This window comes from Eretmochelys imbricata, chromosome 14, assembly GCF_965152235.1.
Source record: "Eretmochelys imbricata isolate rEreImb1 chromosome 14, rEreImb1.hap1, whole genome shotgun sequence".
NCBI lineage: Eukaryota > Metazoa > Chordata > Testudines > Cheloniidae > Eretmochelys > Eretmochelys imbricata.
In genome coordinates this window covers 48,469,989-48,486,603 of record NC_135585.1, presented here as the reverse complement: position 1 = coordinate 48,486,603, position 16,615 = coordinate 48,469,989, and the positions used below count along the sequence as shown (strand labels likewise).

At 48.1% G+C, this 16,615-nt stretch overlaps 1 protein-coding gene and 1 pseudogene across 1 annotated transcript; one reads left to right on the top strand and one right to left on the bottom strand.

The window, feature by feature from the left end:
• The first annotated feature begins 2,516 nt into the window (after positions 1-2,516).
• Positions 2,517-7,778, top strand: LOC144274129 (zinc finger protein RFP-like; annotated as a pseudogene).
• Positions 7,779-11,259: 3,481 nt separating this feature from the next.
• LOC144274270 (uncharacterized) lies at positions 11,260-16,206 on the bottom strand. The gene is given in 4 exon segments (XM_077832934.1): positions 11,260-14,530; positions 14,840-14,953; positions 15,460-15,586; positions 16,120-16,206. Coding segments are annotated over 4 exon segments (3,270 nt in total). The 5' UTR covers positions 16,144-16,206; the 3' UTR covers positions 11,260-11,525.
• Between the last annotated feature and the right edge of the window lie 409 nt (positions 16,207-16,615).

Below are 16,615 nucleotides of genomic sequence, written 5' to 3'. Positions count from 1 at the left end.
AGAGCCCAAGGAGAACAATTTTTCTCCCTTCTCCCTGTAACACCCTTTTAGATACTTGAAAACTGCTATCATGTCCCCCCTCAGTCTTCTCTTTTCTAAACTAAACAAGCCCAATTCTTTCAGTCTTCCCTCATAGCTCATGTTTTCTAGGCCTTTTATCGTTTTTGTTGCTCTTCTCTGGACCTTCTCCAATTTTTCCACATCTTTCTTGAAATGTGGTGCCCAGAACTGGAGACAATACTCCAGTTGATGCCTAATCAATGCAGAGTAGAACGGTAGAATGGCCTCTTGTATCTTGCTCACAACACTCCTGTTAATGCATCCCAGAATCATGTTTGCTTTTTTTGCAACAGTGTCACACTGTTCACTCATATTTAGCTTGTAGTCCACTGTGACCCCTAGATCCCTTTCTGCAGTACTTATATTTACTTAGTCAATAATCCAAATAGTTTTCTTTAAAACCATAGGCACCAACTTTTCCCGGTGCTGGTGGGTGCTCAACCCCCATTCCCCGCCCTGACTCCACCCTTGCCACACCCCCATTCCAACCCCTTCCCCAAAGTCCCTCCCCAACTCCACCTCCTCCCTGCACCTATTGGACCCCTTCCCCAAATCCCTGTCCCGGCCCCGCCTCTTCCCCGAGGGCGCCGCGTTCCCCCTCCTCTCTCTCCCTCCCAGCACTTGCCTCCGCGAAACAGCTGTTTTGCAGCGGGAAGCGCTGGGAGCTAGGGGGAGAAGCGGGGAAGGGACGCTCAGGGGAGGAGGCAGAGCAGAGGTGGAGGTGAGCTGGGCCGGGGAGCTGCCAGTGGGTGCAGAGCACTCACTAATTTTTTCCCCTGAGTGAGTGATCCAGCCCCGGAGCACCCATGGAGTCGGCACCTATGTTTAAAACATGAACAATTTGAACAATCTCTATTAGAGATCTCTATTCCTCCATAGCTAAAGCCCTCCATAATTACAGCTAGTTGACATTTTTCACACAGAAATGTTTCTCATCTGAAAGTGTGGCTTCAGGAAAATCAGGGTTTCCCTGGAAATGTTGCTTTTTACGACAGTAGGCTAGATTCTGATCAGGAGTATCAACGTGTAATTGCAAATTGTGGAATCATTTCAATTGCAGTCTAAAATGTCTGTCCACATTTTCTGTTTCCACATTTCTGCAGGGAAACATTAGAGAATATTTCGTTCCGGAAAACATCTTAACCCCTGTAGCTCAGCATCAGCTCATTTATATTAAGGGTGAAAGATCAAGTTACAACACATAATGTGAAAATGTTCAGTCCATGACGAAACAGAAAGATCTCCAAAAATATCATGTCCAAGAATAATCTAGAGATCATGTAGCCACTGTGCTGGCCCTGTATATGATGGAAACCACTTCAAGCCAGGGGGTGCTGCATCCCCAGTACCCCTATTTCCAGCACTTAAAACTTACTTTTAAAGGCTCTGTATCTGACTGAAAATATTTCTTAGACCAAGAGTCTTGGTCAGCATTTGAAACCCAAACATTGGAGCATTAGGACATTGAAAGGGAAATGAATTAAAGTTGTAGAACTGCTTTCTTTCCAGTGTCTTGTGGTGTTTAGATGTTGCTTGTAATGATTAGAATTGGGAGCACTGGCTGTTGGGAGTCTAAAAGGACAGGAAACAGGAAGGAGGGGGAGGAGTTGAAGAGGCTGAAGGAGAGCTACTGGGGTGATATTTAAAAGTTTTTCTCTGCAAGGAAGAGAGCTAGAAACATCCTTTGTTTAGAAAACAGAAGCCGAACGCCTCACCTCATCACCTGCATCCAGGAGGTGGGGATTCAACAAACACAACAAATATTGCAAGACTCATGATAAAATCATGAAAGTTGGTGACGCTGCAGCCCCTTTACGCTGAGCCAGAGCAGCCCTTATTGTAAATGAGAATCAGGTCTTGAAAACATGGATTTCAGCTTAACCAAGCTTTTAGCCTGTGAGTTTAATATCACTGGGGTGGAAGGATTAGCTTTTTACTGATATAGCTGTATACACACAAACCAATGGCAAAATATTTCAATTGATAATAAATGAAAATTACAGATATGGAAATTAAGGACAACGCTGCTTGAAAACTTATTCAGGTTTGATTTAAGGAGAGTTACTTTGCATATTTTGACAGGGGATGTTGACAGTCTGTGTTTTCATGGTTATAAAGCCCTCACTTTTTGAATCTCAGTGTCTACTGTCATTAAAGAATTCTTGACTGACCCACTATTGTCGTATCCCCCCATAATTTCCCACAAGTGAAAATTTAAGTTGATAAAAATTGGGGGGGAAATGCTGAGACCCAGATTTTTGTGCAACTGTGAAAATGTAACTTAATAAATATTGAAAAAATACTGTAAAATATATATACATAATTCTTTCAAGCCTAAATATCGCTCCAGACACACAGCCCCTGCTCATGCAAGCTCTTTATGACAGGGGGATCCTGGGTATATTTCTGAGCTCAGGAAAGTGAAGCCAACCCTGTTACACTGCCCAGAGGGAACCATGGCCTCAGAGAACCCTGTGGAATGTCTCCAGGATGAAGTTGCTTGTCCCATTTGTCTGGAGTATTTTAAGGACCCAGTGATTATAGACTGGGCACAATTTCTGCCCAGCCTACATCAGCCAGTGCTGGGAGGGATCCAATACAGCCGCCTCTTGCTCTCAGTGCAGAGAAACTGTGCAACAGAGAAACCTCAGGCCCAACAAGCAGCTGGCAAACATGGTAGAAATCGCCAAGCGGCTGAGTTTCCAGGCAGCAAAGGGAGCAGGAGGTGGTGGGGTGTGTGGGGAACACCAGGAGGCTCTGAAACTGTTCTGTGAAGAGGATCAAACCCCCATCTGTGTGGTGTGTGACAGATCCCAGGCTCACCGCGCTCCTAAGGTGTTTCCCATGGAGGAGGCTGCCCAGGAGTCCTGTCAAGTTGCTGTGAAGTTTAATGGGCAATAACTTTAGATTTTAATGACAGGTTAATTTTTTTCAAAAAAAAAAAAAGTCTTTAAAGATACCTGACATGGGAAACCTTTAACTGAGAAGTTGAATCCTTGTGAAACCCAACTTCCACTGGTGAAACAAGGGAACTTTTTACAGAACAGAAGCTGTTCAATGATCAGTGCAGCTTAAAACACAAGAGCTGCAGGCCTGTCTATATTTGCGAGTTGGGAGTTTGCCCTAACACTTAGTCCCGCTCTGTCACACCAGTGCAGTCCCCAGGGCTTCAGAGCTGAAATTCAACTGGGAGTTGGGCTCCTTGGAGAATCCCAGCTCATATTTGGAGCCCGGTTGGTTTCTGGGATTAGTATCACTTCTGTAATCTGAAAACCACCTTAATTGATTCACCACCATGTGACTCCAGTTTCCTGTTATGTGCTATGCTACTAATTAGTGAATGAATAAATACCAGTCAAACTCAGATAATTGAGGTCTCTCTCTAATCTATAAAATGACTGAATTGGAAACAAGTTGGAATATGACACTCTCTCTATTTCCGTTGTTCGGTTTCATTCCCTTGGTGCCCCGATGTCATAAATCCATTAGGACAAACAGTCACCTTGGGTTTGGGTGGAAAAACATCCCCCTACCCACCCTTCTGAACCCTCAGAATGAAACCTCCCAAATAATTTCTCTTTCTACAGGAAAAAATTCAGTACGTTTCTCCATGATCCTAGATTTTCTGTGTTAGGTTCATGTGCAGAATCTAAGCTCTTGTGTCAGTGAATGAGTTAATTTCTAGCCCTTGTGACTTTCCCTGTCTGCGTCATTTCTTGGGTTGGTGAATTCTTTGATTTCTTTTTTCCCTTGGAACTTCTGTCAGTGTAATGCTGAGTCCTGCCTCCTGCTGCTCTGGATCTCCATTCTCAGAGGCCATTGATAACACAACGTCCTAAGCACGTCAGACATGGAAACATCCCTTTCCAGATACATTGGGGAGAAATGAAAGAGGTGTAAGAGAATCCTCTCCCAAGTAACCACAGGGTAGAATCAAGTGTCAGAAATCTCAGGTTTGCAAAGAAATTCTCCCTCCTGCACACTCAGCACTCCATAAAAGACCCCAGGCTGCTTCCTTGTCCCTGACCAGCCCTTTCCCTGTTGCTTTACAGAAACAGATACAAGAGGAGAGGCAGAAAATTGTTTCTGAATTTCAGCAACTGAGGCAGTTCCTGGAGCAACAAGAGTGACTCCTGCTGGCCCGGCTGGAAAAGCTGGACAAGGAGATAGTGAAGATACAGAAAGAAAATGACACCATACTCTCGGATGAGATTTCCCGTCTCAGTGAGCTGATGAGTGAGCTGGAGGGGAAGTATCAGAAGCCAGCAAGTGAATTCCTGCAGGTGAGACTGAGTTAGAAACATTGGAGATCCCCACACAGGGAAGGGAGGACTTCAGAATCATAAGCACGGGGGTCCAGCAGTCAGAGATCTCACTGTAACTTGGCGTGTACATTGCTGACATGTGAATGACAACTGGTCATTGCAGAATTAAAGACACAGAGATATGCGAGAAGGGAAAGCCCCATTAGCTCAGGGAATCCATGGCCTCTGTTCCCTATATTTGCAAAATCCCTTCCCTGGGAACCACTGCCTCTGTCAAGTGGGACTGACATTCTCTCTCTCTCTCTCTCTCTCTTCTCTAGGATGTCAGATGCACCTTGAGCAGGTACATGGCTCTCTCTCACTCCCCCTCACACTTCACAATGCTGGGAAAGAGCTTGGTGATGGTGATGGTGGTGGTGATGATGATGTTAGCACCGCATCTCCCAAGGGCTCTACAGCAAAATGTGTAGGGAAGGTCACATTTTGGATACAAATCTTTCTGATCTGTTTAATCCTGAGGTTCTCACCATATTACAGAAGACTCTGGAATTCTCCATTCAGTGGGAAAGACTGACCCAGTATTTCCTAGAGATGTCACATCGCTCGGGGAGTGGCTGCCTCAAGATTGTGGGGATGGAATATGGGCCTATCATTGCTGGGGTACTGGACACCATTCAGCCCAGGGCAGCAGCGATCAAGAGTCTTTCCCACGTGAGGGCTGTTTGAAGCCCTGTGTGGAATGAGCTGGGGAGTGGGGAGCTAGTGTCTCAATCTAGTTCCTAGAGGACAGATTTCTACAACACTTCACCTGGGAACCTCCTGTCCCTCAGAGCATGGAGGCCAAGGAGTGAATTGGCCACGGAGACTCAATTGCCTCCTTTTATCCCCAGAGCTGGTCTCTCCAGGACAGAGTTGAAGAATATTAATGAGACCTTTGGGGGAAGATTTCACGACCACAGCCTGTGCTCCACCTGCTCTGACTCCAGGCCCATTAGAGCAGCAGCTTTCACTAACAACAAATTATAACGTGTCACTAAATGAAATGTACAAACGTGAAGTTTTCTCTCCAGGTGGGAGAAGGGGAAGTTCCAGCAGCCAGTGGAGATTTCTCCTGAACTAGAAGCGAGACTCAACAATTTCTCCCAGAAAACTGTTGCCCTAATGGAGATTCTGAGGAAATGCAAAGGTGCTGAGAAGGGATCTAGGTGGGGAAAGTGGGATGAGCCCCTGAGACTGTGGGAGGGGATGGGCTCTGGCCACGGGGGTCATATCTATTGAATGACAGGAAAGCAATTGAGCTGGTGTAACAGGTGCCCAGGTGTCAGGATGTCTCACATTCATTCATGAGTTAACAAAGGTCACAACATTGAGGCCCAAATTTAGCAAAATGGCCTAATTTTGAGTCCCTGATTTTCTCTCCCAACTGGCAAAGCCCGTGGGGGTCACAGACACAGGGATGCTACTCTGGCTGCATCTCAGGACTTGCCTTGCCTGTGCCAAGGTCTGCACGGGCCTCTGGAGCCACTGACTGGGGGAGTCGCAAACTGCCCGCTCTATTTCTCTGCCAATTAGGGTGAATTTGGCCCATTGAGCCAACACTCTCCCAGCTCCAATCTCAACACTTATTAAACAATTTTATTATTCTTTGGAGGACGAGGGCCCCATTGTGCTGAGCTCTGTAGAGATGCTGAGTGAATAAACCCAAGGGACCTACAACTACGAGCCCTGAGCCTGCAAACTCTTAACATCCCATTAATGTCAAAGGGACCAAATTTCAGAGTAACAGCCGTGTTAGTCTGTATTTGCAAAAAGAAAAGGAGTACTTGTGGCACCTTAGCGACTAACCAATTTATTTGAGCATAAGCTTTCGTTAGTACAGCTCACTTCATCGGATGCAACAAAGGGACCAAAGTCTGCTAAAGTCTTTTCAGGATCTGGGTCTCCGGTCTGAGAAAAGGCAATAGGCGAATGAGACAAACCAGCTGGAGTCTGGAGGTTGGGAGGGGCTGATGAGAGGAAAGGAAATCTCTCTGACAGATTGTATCTCCTAGGGTGGTTGTGAGACCTAATGGCTGTTGCTTTCATTGCTGTGAGATGCCTGAATGAGAGAGGTAAAAGAAGGTTTCAGATTTGTTTCTATTTATATTAAAGATCTGAGTGTGTCCCTGTCCCTCTCTGTTTCTCTGTCAAAATTCAAACCAAGTTAGGTCAGTTAAGAGTGGGGATATTGTTACAAACATGAAAGCAAGAAATCTCGCCTCTTTTCGCCTTTCCCCCTCCAGACACTCTGCCATTTGCACTGGGGACAAAAAGAGGGGAAACCCTAGGAGCACAAAGACAGGGTGAGGTTGCAGGTGGAAACGGTCTTTAAATTATAAGAAAATTCCCATGAAAACACATTGCACCTAAAGTTACCAACCAAACCAACACCAGTCATGACACACCCAGCACTACAATGAAGCCATGAAATCCAGAGGAGATCCCGAGCTGAAGTCACACAAAAGATCCTGACACCAACCTTAGTGCTGAGTTCATGCCTATGCTGATGAACAGAAACACTCTCCCTGAGCAGCATCCAAACACCCTTAACTCTGACCATGGGGTTCTCATGGACATTCACAGAACCTTTAATACTAAATTGAAAGCTCTCTGCCCTGAGGGCTGACACATCCCCCTCCTTTACCCCAGTTTCTCTGCTGCTGGGAATGGAGAAGGCCCAGCAGGGGAAGCTGGGAGCTGAAGCTTCTTCAGGCAAATGAGAAACAGAGTGGGGAACTCCAGTGACATCTCTGCTCAGTCTCGGGTGCCCAGCACAGAGGCAGCTCCCTGGAATCCAGGCCCGTCCCAGCCAGAACAGGGCTGCTGGGGAGAGTGAAAAATGGTCCCAGCCTCCCCCAGGGCTGAGCTCTGCCACAAATGCTCTGATTCTCTCTCCCCCACAGCGAATGTGACTCTGGATCCAGACACGGCTCATCCCAACCTTGTGCTGTCTGAGGATTTGAAAAGTGGGAAGTGGGAAGAAATGCAGCAGCATCTGCCCGACAACCCTGAGAGATTTCACACTGAGCCCTCTATGCTGGGCTGTGAGGGATTCATCTCGGGGAGACATTGCTGGGAGGTGGAGGTGGGGGATGAGGGATCCTGGGTTGTGGGGTTGGCCAGAGAGTCTGTGAGGAGGAAGGGAGAGATATGCCCCAAATAGGGGATCTGGGCTGTGGGGTATGCGCTGGATCAGTTCTGGGCTCTCACCTCCCCTGTGACCACTCTGCCCCTGAGTTGGGTCCCCAGCAGGATCCGGGTTTGTCTGGACTGTGACCGGGGGCAGGTGACATTTATTGATGCTGGTGACGAGGCCCCGATCTTCACTTTCCTGCCGGGCTCCGTCCCTGGGGCGAGAATCTGACCCTGTCTCTGGGTGGTGGGGGTAATTCCCGGCTCAGACTGTGTCCCTGAGACACGGGGGAAGAGGGGCAGGGCCATCCCTAGGGGGCTGTGGGGCCTGGGACAACTCCCCCTCAGCCCCAGCCCTGCCCCCACTCCACCCCTTCCCCTAAGTCTCCGCCCCACTTCTTCCTGCCCCTGCTCTGTCCCCTCCCCACTCCCATTCCACCTCTTCCCCTGCGCCCCTGCCTGCCCCTCGCCTCTTTCTGACTTCCACCCCCTCCCCTGGGGGCCCTGAGATCAGCCTCTCTGGCCTTAGACCATAGGCTCTATGACCTCCTCCTGTGGACTTTCTGTCATGCTTTCTCTATGACCCTGGAAGTTGCATCAGGTCTCAGCTCTGTGCAGTCTCTGGACTATCAAACCATAGAGAGCATTGAGTGAGGGAGGCAGAGAGGTCAATTTCACTGCCCCCGGGACTGTGCAGACTCTTTGCCACTGTCCTCTGTGATCCAAGGGGACTCTGAGGATCCTGGGTCAGCCACTGCCACTGAGGCATGAGGGGGAACAGCCCCATGGGAATGCAAAAATGGGCTTCTCTAGCCCCAGTCCTCCTAGCGCCTATGACCTGAACCATTCCCATCTACCCAGCCTTCTAGCTCGTCTCTGTGCCCCTGGAGGACCCCTGTCTACCCAAAGCCGGATACCTCATCTCTATGGCCCCTGGAAGCTCCTCCCTCTCCCTCCCTGCCACCCCAGGGATGGGAGGGGGAAGAACTTTAATTTCCACCTGTGATGTTTGAATTTTGAAGGCAGATGTGGGATTTTTTTCCCTTAAATTGGTTGTGTGAACCCAACACCAGTGAGGAGAGCCGTGTAGGTCACTATGATGCTAGCCTGGACCTTACAGTAGTATGTTACTATCCAGCCTGCACACAGGGCCTTGTGCTTTGTGTCAGCATGTATGTCCAGGGCTAGCCCTAGGGAAAATGATGCCCTGGGTGAACTTGTATTTTGGCGCCGTTGGCCCCCGTGGGCTCCCCGCACCGAGCCCCCTTCATGCCAATCCCTGTAACCCCCCCTCTCCTCCCGGCACCCACCTGCAGAACCTGATCTGGATGCATGGTGCAGCTGGCATTGCTGCTCACACCCCCTCTCAAACACTGCTTCTCCACGCACCCCTAGGGGCTGTGGAAGTGTCTGATGCCTCTCTGGTGTGGGGGTGTGGTTTTTCATTAGCGATAAGGGTTGTGAAGTGCATGGAAATATAAAGAACAAAAAGGAGAGGTGTATTTAACCACAAGGCTTCTAGCTCCTGCTTTGTTGCATCATTGCTACCGACTATTTCCTGGCAGAAGAGTTTCTCACGGGTTCAAATGTAGGGGCAGGCGATCCAGGTGACTGCCTGGGATGCCGGACTTGGGTGGCGCTGAGCTCGGGGTACTGTTTGTGACAAAAGTTTAACAAATGGCGGGGGGCACCAAAGACGCAGTTTTACTTTATGTTAACAAAGTTTTGCTTCTGAATTTATGTTCACGTTATCAGTAGAAAATATGGTCCAGGTCTACACAGGTAGTTGAGCACCTAAACCCCAGATTTAGGCCTCTAATTTCCAGTTTTAGGTTATCGTCATGCCTCATCTGGATGCCTGTCTCTCATGTAAGCTCCAGCATGATCCACACACCAGGGGAAGGTATGCACAACTCCCCTGCCTGTAACCCCTGTGAGGACAGATCTGGTATGCATGCTCTGAGCACCTCTCCTGGAAGAGGTGCCATTAAAATCAAGGAGGACCTGGTGGGGAAGATGCCCATATTATAGTTTTCAGCCCACTGATTAAAGCAGTCACCCAGGATGTCAGAGACCTGCATTCAATACCCCCTCTGCCTGGGGAGGAGAAAAGATTTGGACATGGGCCTCCCACATCTCTCAAGAGCATGCCCTACCCATGGGCTATTCTCAGGTGGGGCTCCCTCACTCTCTCCTGTTGAAGCTGTTCCATTGAGAATAAATACTTGAAGAGTCATCGAATTCGGGGGAGCGAGAATGAGAATTGTTCTGTTGCCTAAAACATGCACCTGGAAAATCCCTGCTCACATGCTTTCCCATCTTCAGAAGATGGGGGAATTGAACCTAGCACTCCTACATCACAGCGGAGTGCACTAATCACTGGGTGACAAGGTAAGCAGCACCAGCTCCCCTTCTGGTCACTTTGTAAGGTGTGGGCAGGCACCTGCGCTGTTCTGAGGCCCTTGGAATTGCAAGCTCTTGCTTCAAGAGCATAGGTGAGGAGGGGTTCTTTGGTCCTGCTGCTGTCGAGAGGCTGCAAAAACTTCTATATAAACTCTTGGGACCTGATCCTTTTATCTCAGATCTTCTTAAGCTTTATTATTATTTATTTTTATTATTTTATTTAGGTGCCACAAGGATTCCTTGTTGTTTTTACAGAATACAAAGTGTACCGTGATCACTTTATATTTTTTATTACAAATACCTGCACTGTAAAAAACAAAAGAAATAGTATTTTTCAATTCACCAACTGCAAGTACCGTATGCAATCTCTTTATCATGAAAGTTGAACTTACAAATGTAGAATTATGTACAAAAAATACCTGCATTCAAAAATAAAACAATGTAAAACTTTGGAGCCTACAACTCCACTCAGTCCTACTGCTTGTTGGGCCAATCACTCAGAAGAACAAGTTTGGTTACAATGTGCAGGAGATCATGCTGCCCGCTTCTTGTTTACAAGGTCACCTGAAAGTGAGAACAGGCGTTCGCATGGCAGTGTTGCAGCCGGCGTCGCAAGATATTTACGTGCCAGATGCTCTAAAGGGTCCTAGGTCCCTTCCCACTGGAACCACCATTCCAGAGGACATGCCTCCATGCTAATGACGGGTATCTAATCAATAACCGACACATGCTCATTTTCTTCAACTGAGTCAGATGCCACCAGCAGAAAGTTGATTTTCTATTTTGGTGGTTCGGGTTCTGTAGTTTCCCAATCAGTGTCTTCCTCTTTTAAGACTTCTGGAAGCATGCTCCATATCTCATCCCTCTCAGATTTTGGAAGACACTTCAGATTCTTAAACCTTGGGCCGAGTGCTGTAGCTATCTTTCGAAATCTCAGATAGTTACTTTCTTTGCGTTTTGTCAAATCTGCAGTGAAAGTGTCCCCCCATGTGCTAGGTCATTCTCCGGGACTTCGATATGATGACATATTTGGCAGAAGGTGTGTAAAACAGGACAGGGGACATACAAGTCTCCTTCAAGGAGTTCAGTCACAAATGGAATTAATGCATTATTTTTTTTAAATGAGCATCCTCCACTGGAATGGTGGCCGAAGCATGAAGGGACATAGGCATGTTTAGCATATCTTGCACTTAAATACCTGCGCTGCCAGCTACAAACATGCCATGGGAACGCCTTCTCACACTTTCCGGTGACATCATAAATTAGAAGCAGGCAGCATTCGCTCCCGTAAATGTAAACAAACTTGTTTGTCTTAGCGAGTGGCAGAAAAAGAAGTAGCACTGAGTGGACTTCTAGGCTCTAAAGTTTTTAATTGCTTTATTTTTCAGTGCACTTATATAATTAAAATCATCTATGTTTCTAAGTTACACTTTCCTGATAAAGAGATTGCACGACAGCACTTGTATGAGGGGAACTGAAAAATACTATTTTTGTTTTGCATGTTTGCAGTACAAATATTTGAAATCAAAAATAATAGAAAGTGAGCACTGTGCACTTTCTATTCTTTGTTGTGAGAGAAATCAATAGATATGAAAACATAGAAAAACATTCTAAGCATATATAACATTATAAACATAAGCACTCATGGGGTTTCTCTCCGGTATGGATTGCTTGATGTTTAACAAGGTCTGACCTCTGTATGAAACTTTTCCCACATTCTCAGCACTTATGGGGTCTCTCTCCTGTGTGGATTTTGTGATGTTTAATTAGGCCTGACCTCCGTACAAATTTTTTCCCACAGTCTAAGCACTTGTGGGGTCTCTCTCCTGTGTGTATTCTCTGATGTGTCACCAGGGCTGATTTCCATGTGAAACTTTTCCCACAATCAAAGCACTTATGGGGTCTCTCTCCTGTGTGGATTATCTGATGTTTAAGAAGGGTTGGCCTTTCTGTGAAACTTTTTCCACATTCTAAGCACTTATGGGGTTTCTCCCCGGTGTGGACTGCTTGATGTTTAACAAGGTCTGACCTCTGTATGAAACTTTTCCCACATTCTAAGCACTTGTGGGGTCTCTCTCCTGTGTGGATTTTCTGATGTTTAATTAGGCCTGACCTCCGTACAAATTTTTTCCCACAGTCTAAGCACTTGTGGGGTCTCTCTCCCGTGTGTATTCTCTGATGTGTAACCAGGGCTGATCGCCATGTGAAACTTTTCCCACAGTCCAAGCACTTATGGGGTCTCTCTCCTGTGTGGATTACCTGATGTCTAAGAAGGGTTGGCCTTTCTGTGAAACTTTTTCCACAGTCTAAGCACTTTTGGGGTTTCTCTCCGGTGTGGATTGCTGGATGTTTAACAAGGTCTGACCTCTGTATGTGTAACCAGGGCTGTATGTGTATTCTCTGATGTGTAACCAGGGCTGATCGCCATGTGAAACTTTTCCCACAGTCTAAGCACTTGTGGGGTCTCTCTCCTGTGTGGATTGCCTGATGTTTAAGAAGGGTTGGCCTTTCTGTGAAACTTTTTCCACAGTCTAAGCACTTAAGGGGTCTCTCTCTTTTGTGTATTCTCTGATGTGTAACCAGGGCTGATCTCCATGTGAAACTTCTCCCACAGTCCAAGCACTTATGGGGTCTCTCTCCTGTGTGGATTACCTGATGTTTAAGAAGGGTTGACCTTTCTGTGAAACTTTTTCCACAGTCTAAGCACTTATGGGGTCTCTCTCCCATGTGTATTCTCTGATGTGTAACCAGGGCTGATCGCCATGTGAAACTTTTCCCACAGTCCAAGCACTTATGGGGTCTCTCTCCTGTGTGGATTACCTGATGTCTAAGAAGGGTTGGCCTTTCTGTGAAACTTTTTCCACAGTCTAAGCACTTTTGGGGTTTCTCTCCGGTGTGGACTGCTGGATGTTTAACAAGGTCTGACCTCTGTATGTGTAACCAGGGCTGTATGTGTATTCTCTGATGTGTAACCAGGGCTGATCGCCATGTGAAACTTTTCCCACAGTCTAAGCACTTGTGGGGTCTCTCTCCTGTGTGGATTGCCTGATGTTTAAGAAGGGTTGGCCTTTCTGTGAAACTTTTTCCACAGTCTAAGCACTTATGGGGTCTCTCTCTTTTGTGTATTCTCTGATGTGTAACCAGGGCTGATCTCCATGTGAAACTTCTCCCACAGTCCAAGCACTTATGGGGTCTCTCTCCTGTGTGGATTACCTGATGTTTAAGAAGGGTTGACCTTTCTGTGAAACTTTTTCCACAGTCTAAGCACTTATGGGGTCTCTCTCCCATGTGTATTCTCTGATGTGTAACCAGGGCTGATCGCCATGTGAAACTTTTCCCACAGTCCAAGCACTTATGGGGACTCTCTCCTGTGTGGATTAGCTGATGTTTAAGAAGGGATGGCCTTTCTGTGAAACTTTTTCCACAGTCTAAGCACTTATGGGGTCTCTCTCCAGTGTGGACTGCTTGATGTTTAACAAGGTCTGACCTGTGTATGAAAGTTTTCCCACAGTCTAAACACTGATGGGGTCTCTCTCCTGTGTGGATTTTCTGATGTTTAGTTAGGCCTGACCTCCGTACAAATTTTTTCCCACAGTCTAAGCACTTGTGCGGTCTCTCTCCTGTGTGGATTGCCTGATGTTTAAGAAGGGTTGGCCTTTCTGTGAAACTTTTTCCACAGTCTAAACACTTATGAGGTCTCTCTCCAGGGTGGATTGCCTGATGATTAAGTAGGTTTGACCTCTGTATGAAACTTTTCCCACAGTCTAAGCACTTATGGGGTCTCTCTCCCGTGTGTATTCTCTGATGTGTAACCAGGGCAGATCGCCATGTGAAACTTTTCCCACAGTCCAAGCACTTATAGGGTCTCTCTCCTGTGTGGATTACCTGATGTTTAAGAAGGGTTGGCCTTTGTGTGAAACTTTTTCCACAGTCGAAGCACTTATGGGGTCTCTCTCCGGAGTGGACTGCTTGATGTTTAACAAGGTCTGACCTGTGTATGAAAGTTTTCCCACAGTCTAAACACTGATGGGGTCTCTCTCCTGTGTGGATTTTCTGATGTTTAATTAGGCCTGACCTTCGTACGAATTTTTTCCCACAGTCTAAGCACTTGTGGGGTCTCTCTCCTGTGTGGATTAGCTGATGTGTAATCAGTGCTGACTTCCAATTCAAACAATTCCTGCTCTCAAGGCACCCAGAGGGTTTCTCTCCCATGTGGCTTCTCCCATGATTAGTAAGATCTGAGCGCTTATTGAGGTTTTCCCCACAGTCCAAGCATTGAAGTGTTTTCTCTCCAGTATTTATTGCCTGAAGCGTAAGAAGCGCCGGTCTCAGAATGAATCCTTTCCCATAACCGAGGCATTCATAGCGTTTGTCTTCCTTGGGGGTTGTCTGCCGGGCTGTGGGATCCCTGTGTCCTTCCCCACATATAATAGATCCATCCAGTTGCTCCCTTGAGTGGTTTCCCAGCAGCCTCTTTGACCTCTGCCAATTTCCCCAGGCTTCTCCCTGTGCCAAGCACTGGGAAAAATTCCCTTCAGCTCTTCCCACAAAAATCCCCTGTGGTTCCCCGTGCCCAGGAATTTCCTGATGTTGATTCCCCTCCTTCTTCTCACTCACTCTCTCATCACCTGCTGGGAGAGAGACAATGCAGACAGGAGTCATTCTGCTGAGGAGAAATTAAGAGGAATAGAACCGAGGGAAAACCCAACATACTAAAGGTTGGAGAGATGGAGCAATTGGATTCTGCCTCCACTTCCCAGTTCGGAAGGAAACTCCTGCAGTGAACAGGACACATGGGAAGCGATGTCAGTGATATCTGCTGCCTGCAGCCCTGCTCTGGGTGAGATGAGGAAGGAACCGAGGGCACTTACTAATATGTCATTTTTGGGATTCTCAACTTTTTCTTTCATTCACTAGATGATTTGTATGTCAGCGCTCACCTGTGTGGGCACCAATTGGGATCTCTCTTTCTTCACAGGCCTGGAGATCGGGCACCCACGGCTCTTCCCCTCGTTCCAGCCGGGTGATCAGATCAGGTTTGGGAAGGGGAAATCCTGTGCAGGGAGTGATATCAGACCAGATCAGGGTTTGTGGAGGATTGAGAGAGCATCTGTCAGAAAGGACATTCCGTGGGTGGCACCTGTCCCAGTGCTGTGCTGGGGAATGTGGAATCTAAGAGGACAGGAACGTGGTCACTTAACCCCCTTGCGGGAGGCAGACGTCTGGGGAGGTGAGGGCAATTGTGATGCACACCCAGCTCTCGTGTTAAACCCCTGCCTATTTCTAAACCTGCGAAGTCCAGAGCCCTCCACATGACTGGAGCTGTTCCCAAGGAGGAGAGAGAAGAGGGATTCTGTGTGCGACCGAGAAACAACACAGACAGGACAATGCACGGCTTCTCCACCGTGCAAGCTAGGGGGGTTGGGTGGGGATGATTTAGTATGTGCCTTATGTTTTGACACCCTCTTCTCATTGGAGCATGATGAGGGAAGAACCTGACCGGTGTCAGACACGCAGACCTCCCCAGTTTCCAATAACCAAGGGGCCAAGAATCCCTTACCCAGCGAGGTCACTGTCTCGTAGTTCTCCTGCATGACATCCCTGTAGAGGGCTCTCTGAGCAGGGTCCAGCAAAGCCCCCTGCCCCTGGGTGAAATACACAGCCACCTCCTCGAAGGTCACTGGCATCTGAAACAACAAAGCACCTGCTGCCCCAGCCACAATCCCACTAGTCATGGGGTAGGACGGAGAGAGAAGCAGAATCCTCCGCGCACCCTGCTCAGAGTAGCTGGGAGGCTTCAGGGGGTGGGAGAAGGTGAGAGCTCCTTGTCCTCCCCAGCACACGGAGCGGGGCAGGGTCGTCTCATTTCCCACATGCCTGCCAGCCATAGGCTGAGACGGGAAGCAGAGCTCTGAGCCGGGGACAGGGACAGGAACCTTGACAGCTTCCCTTCGTATTTCACAGCAGCCTCTGGTCAGTGGGTCAGGTTCCAGCACTGGGAGTCTGGTCCATTTTCCCAGCCCTCCCCAGGGGGGTGTTTTCTGGTTCAGAAATGGGGGATTGTTTCCCCTCCCCCCCACTCGCCAATGGGCCTGTTCAGAAAATCAGGCCCAGGTTGATCACGTTCCAGCAGGTTTATCGCACCCCGTCCCACCCCGGGTGATTAACCCCCCTACGATGCCCCTCCCCCACCACCAAAAGCTCCCTGAAAATCCCCTACCTCAGCTGGCTCCATCACAGCCATTTCCCTGCCCTGTCCCCTGCAAGATGGGACAATCTGAAGCAAAATGTGGACGCGATTCCTCAGCCTGTAAGAGGAGATGGGAGATTGGGCAGGTTTCATAAGGGGCTGGAGTCCATGTCACTCCCCAATTCCCCCCAGGCTCTCTCCCTGCAGACAGACGCTCTGATTCTATGACTCTGCCATGCTGGGAACAAACCCAGTTAGTTCATTACCTCCCCGGCCAGCCCCCCCCCCCCCCCCCCCCCGCTTAGAACTAACCCACCACCTCCCTTCTAAACCTCCCCACAGCAGCATCTCCGAGCCAAATGCTGGAAAAAGAGCAGATCAAAGGAGTCACTTCAGGGTACTGCCCCACAGTGTATTGTGACCCCCTCCAGCTCTCCCCCATCTCCATCCGTAGTGCGGTGCTCAGCAGAGCGAGCAACTGGCTTTTCCTCTCTCAGCCCCTGCTCTTGTTCCCAGGAGAGCGGAC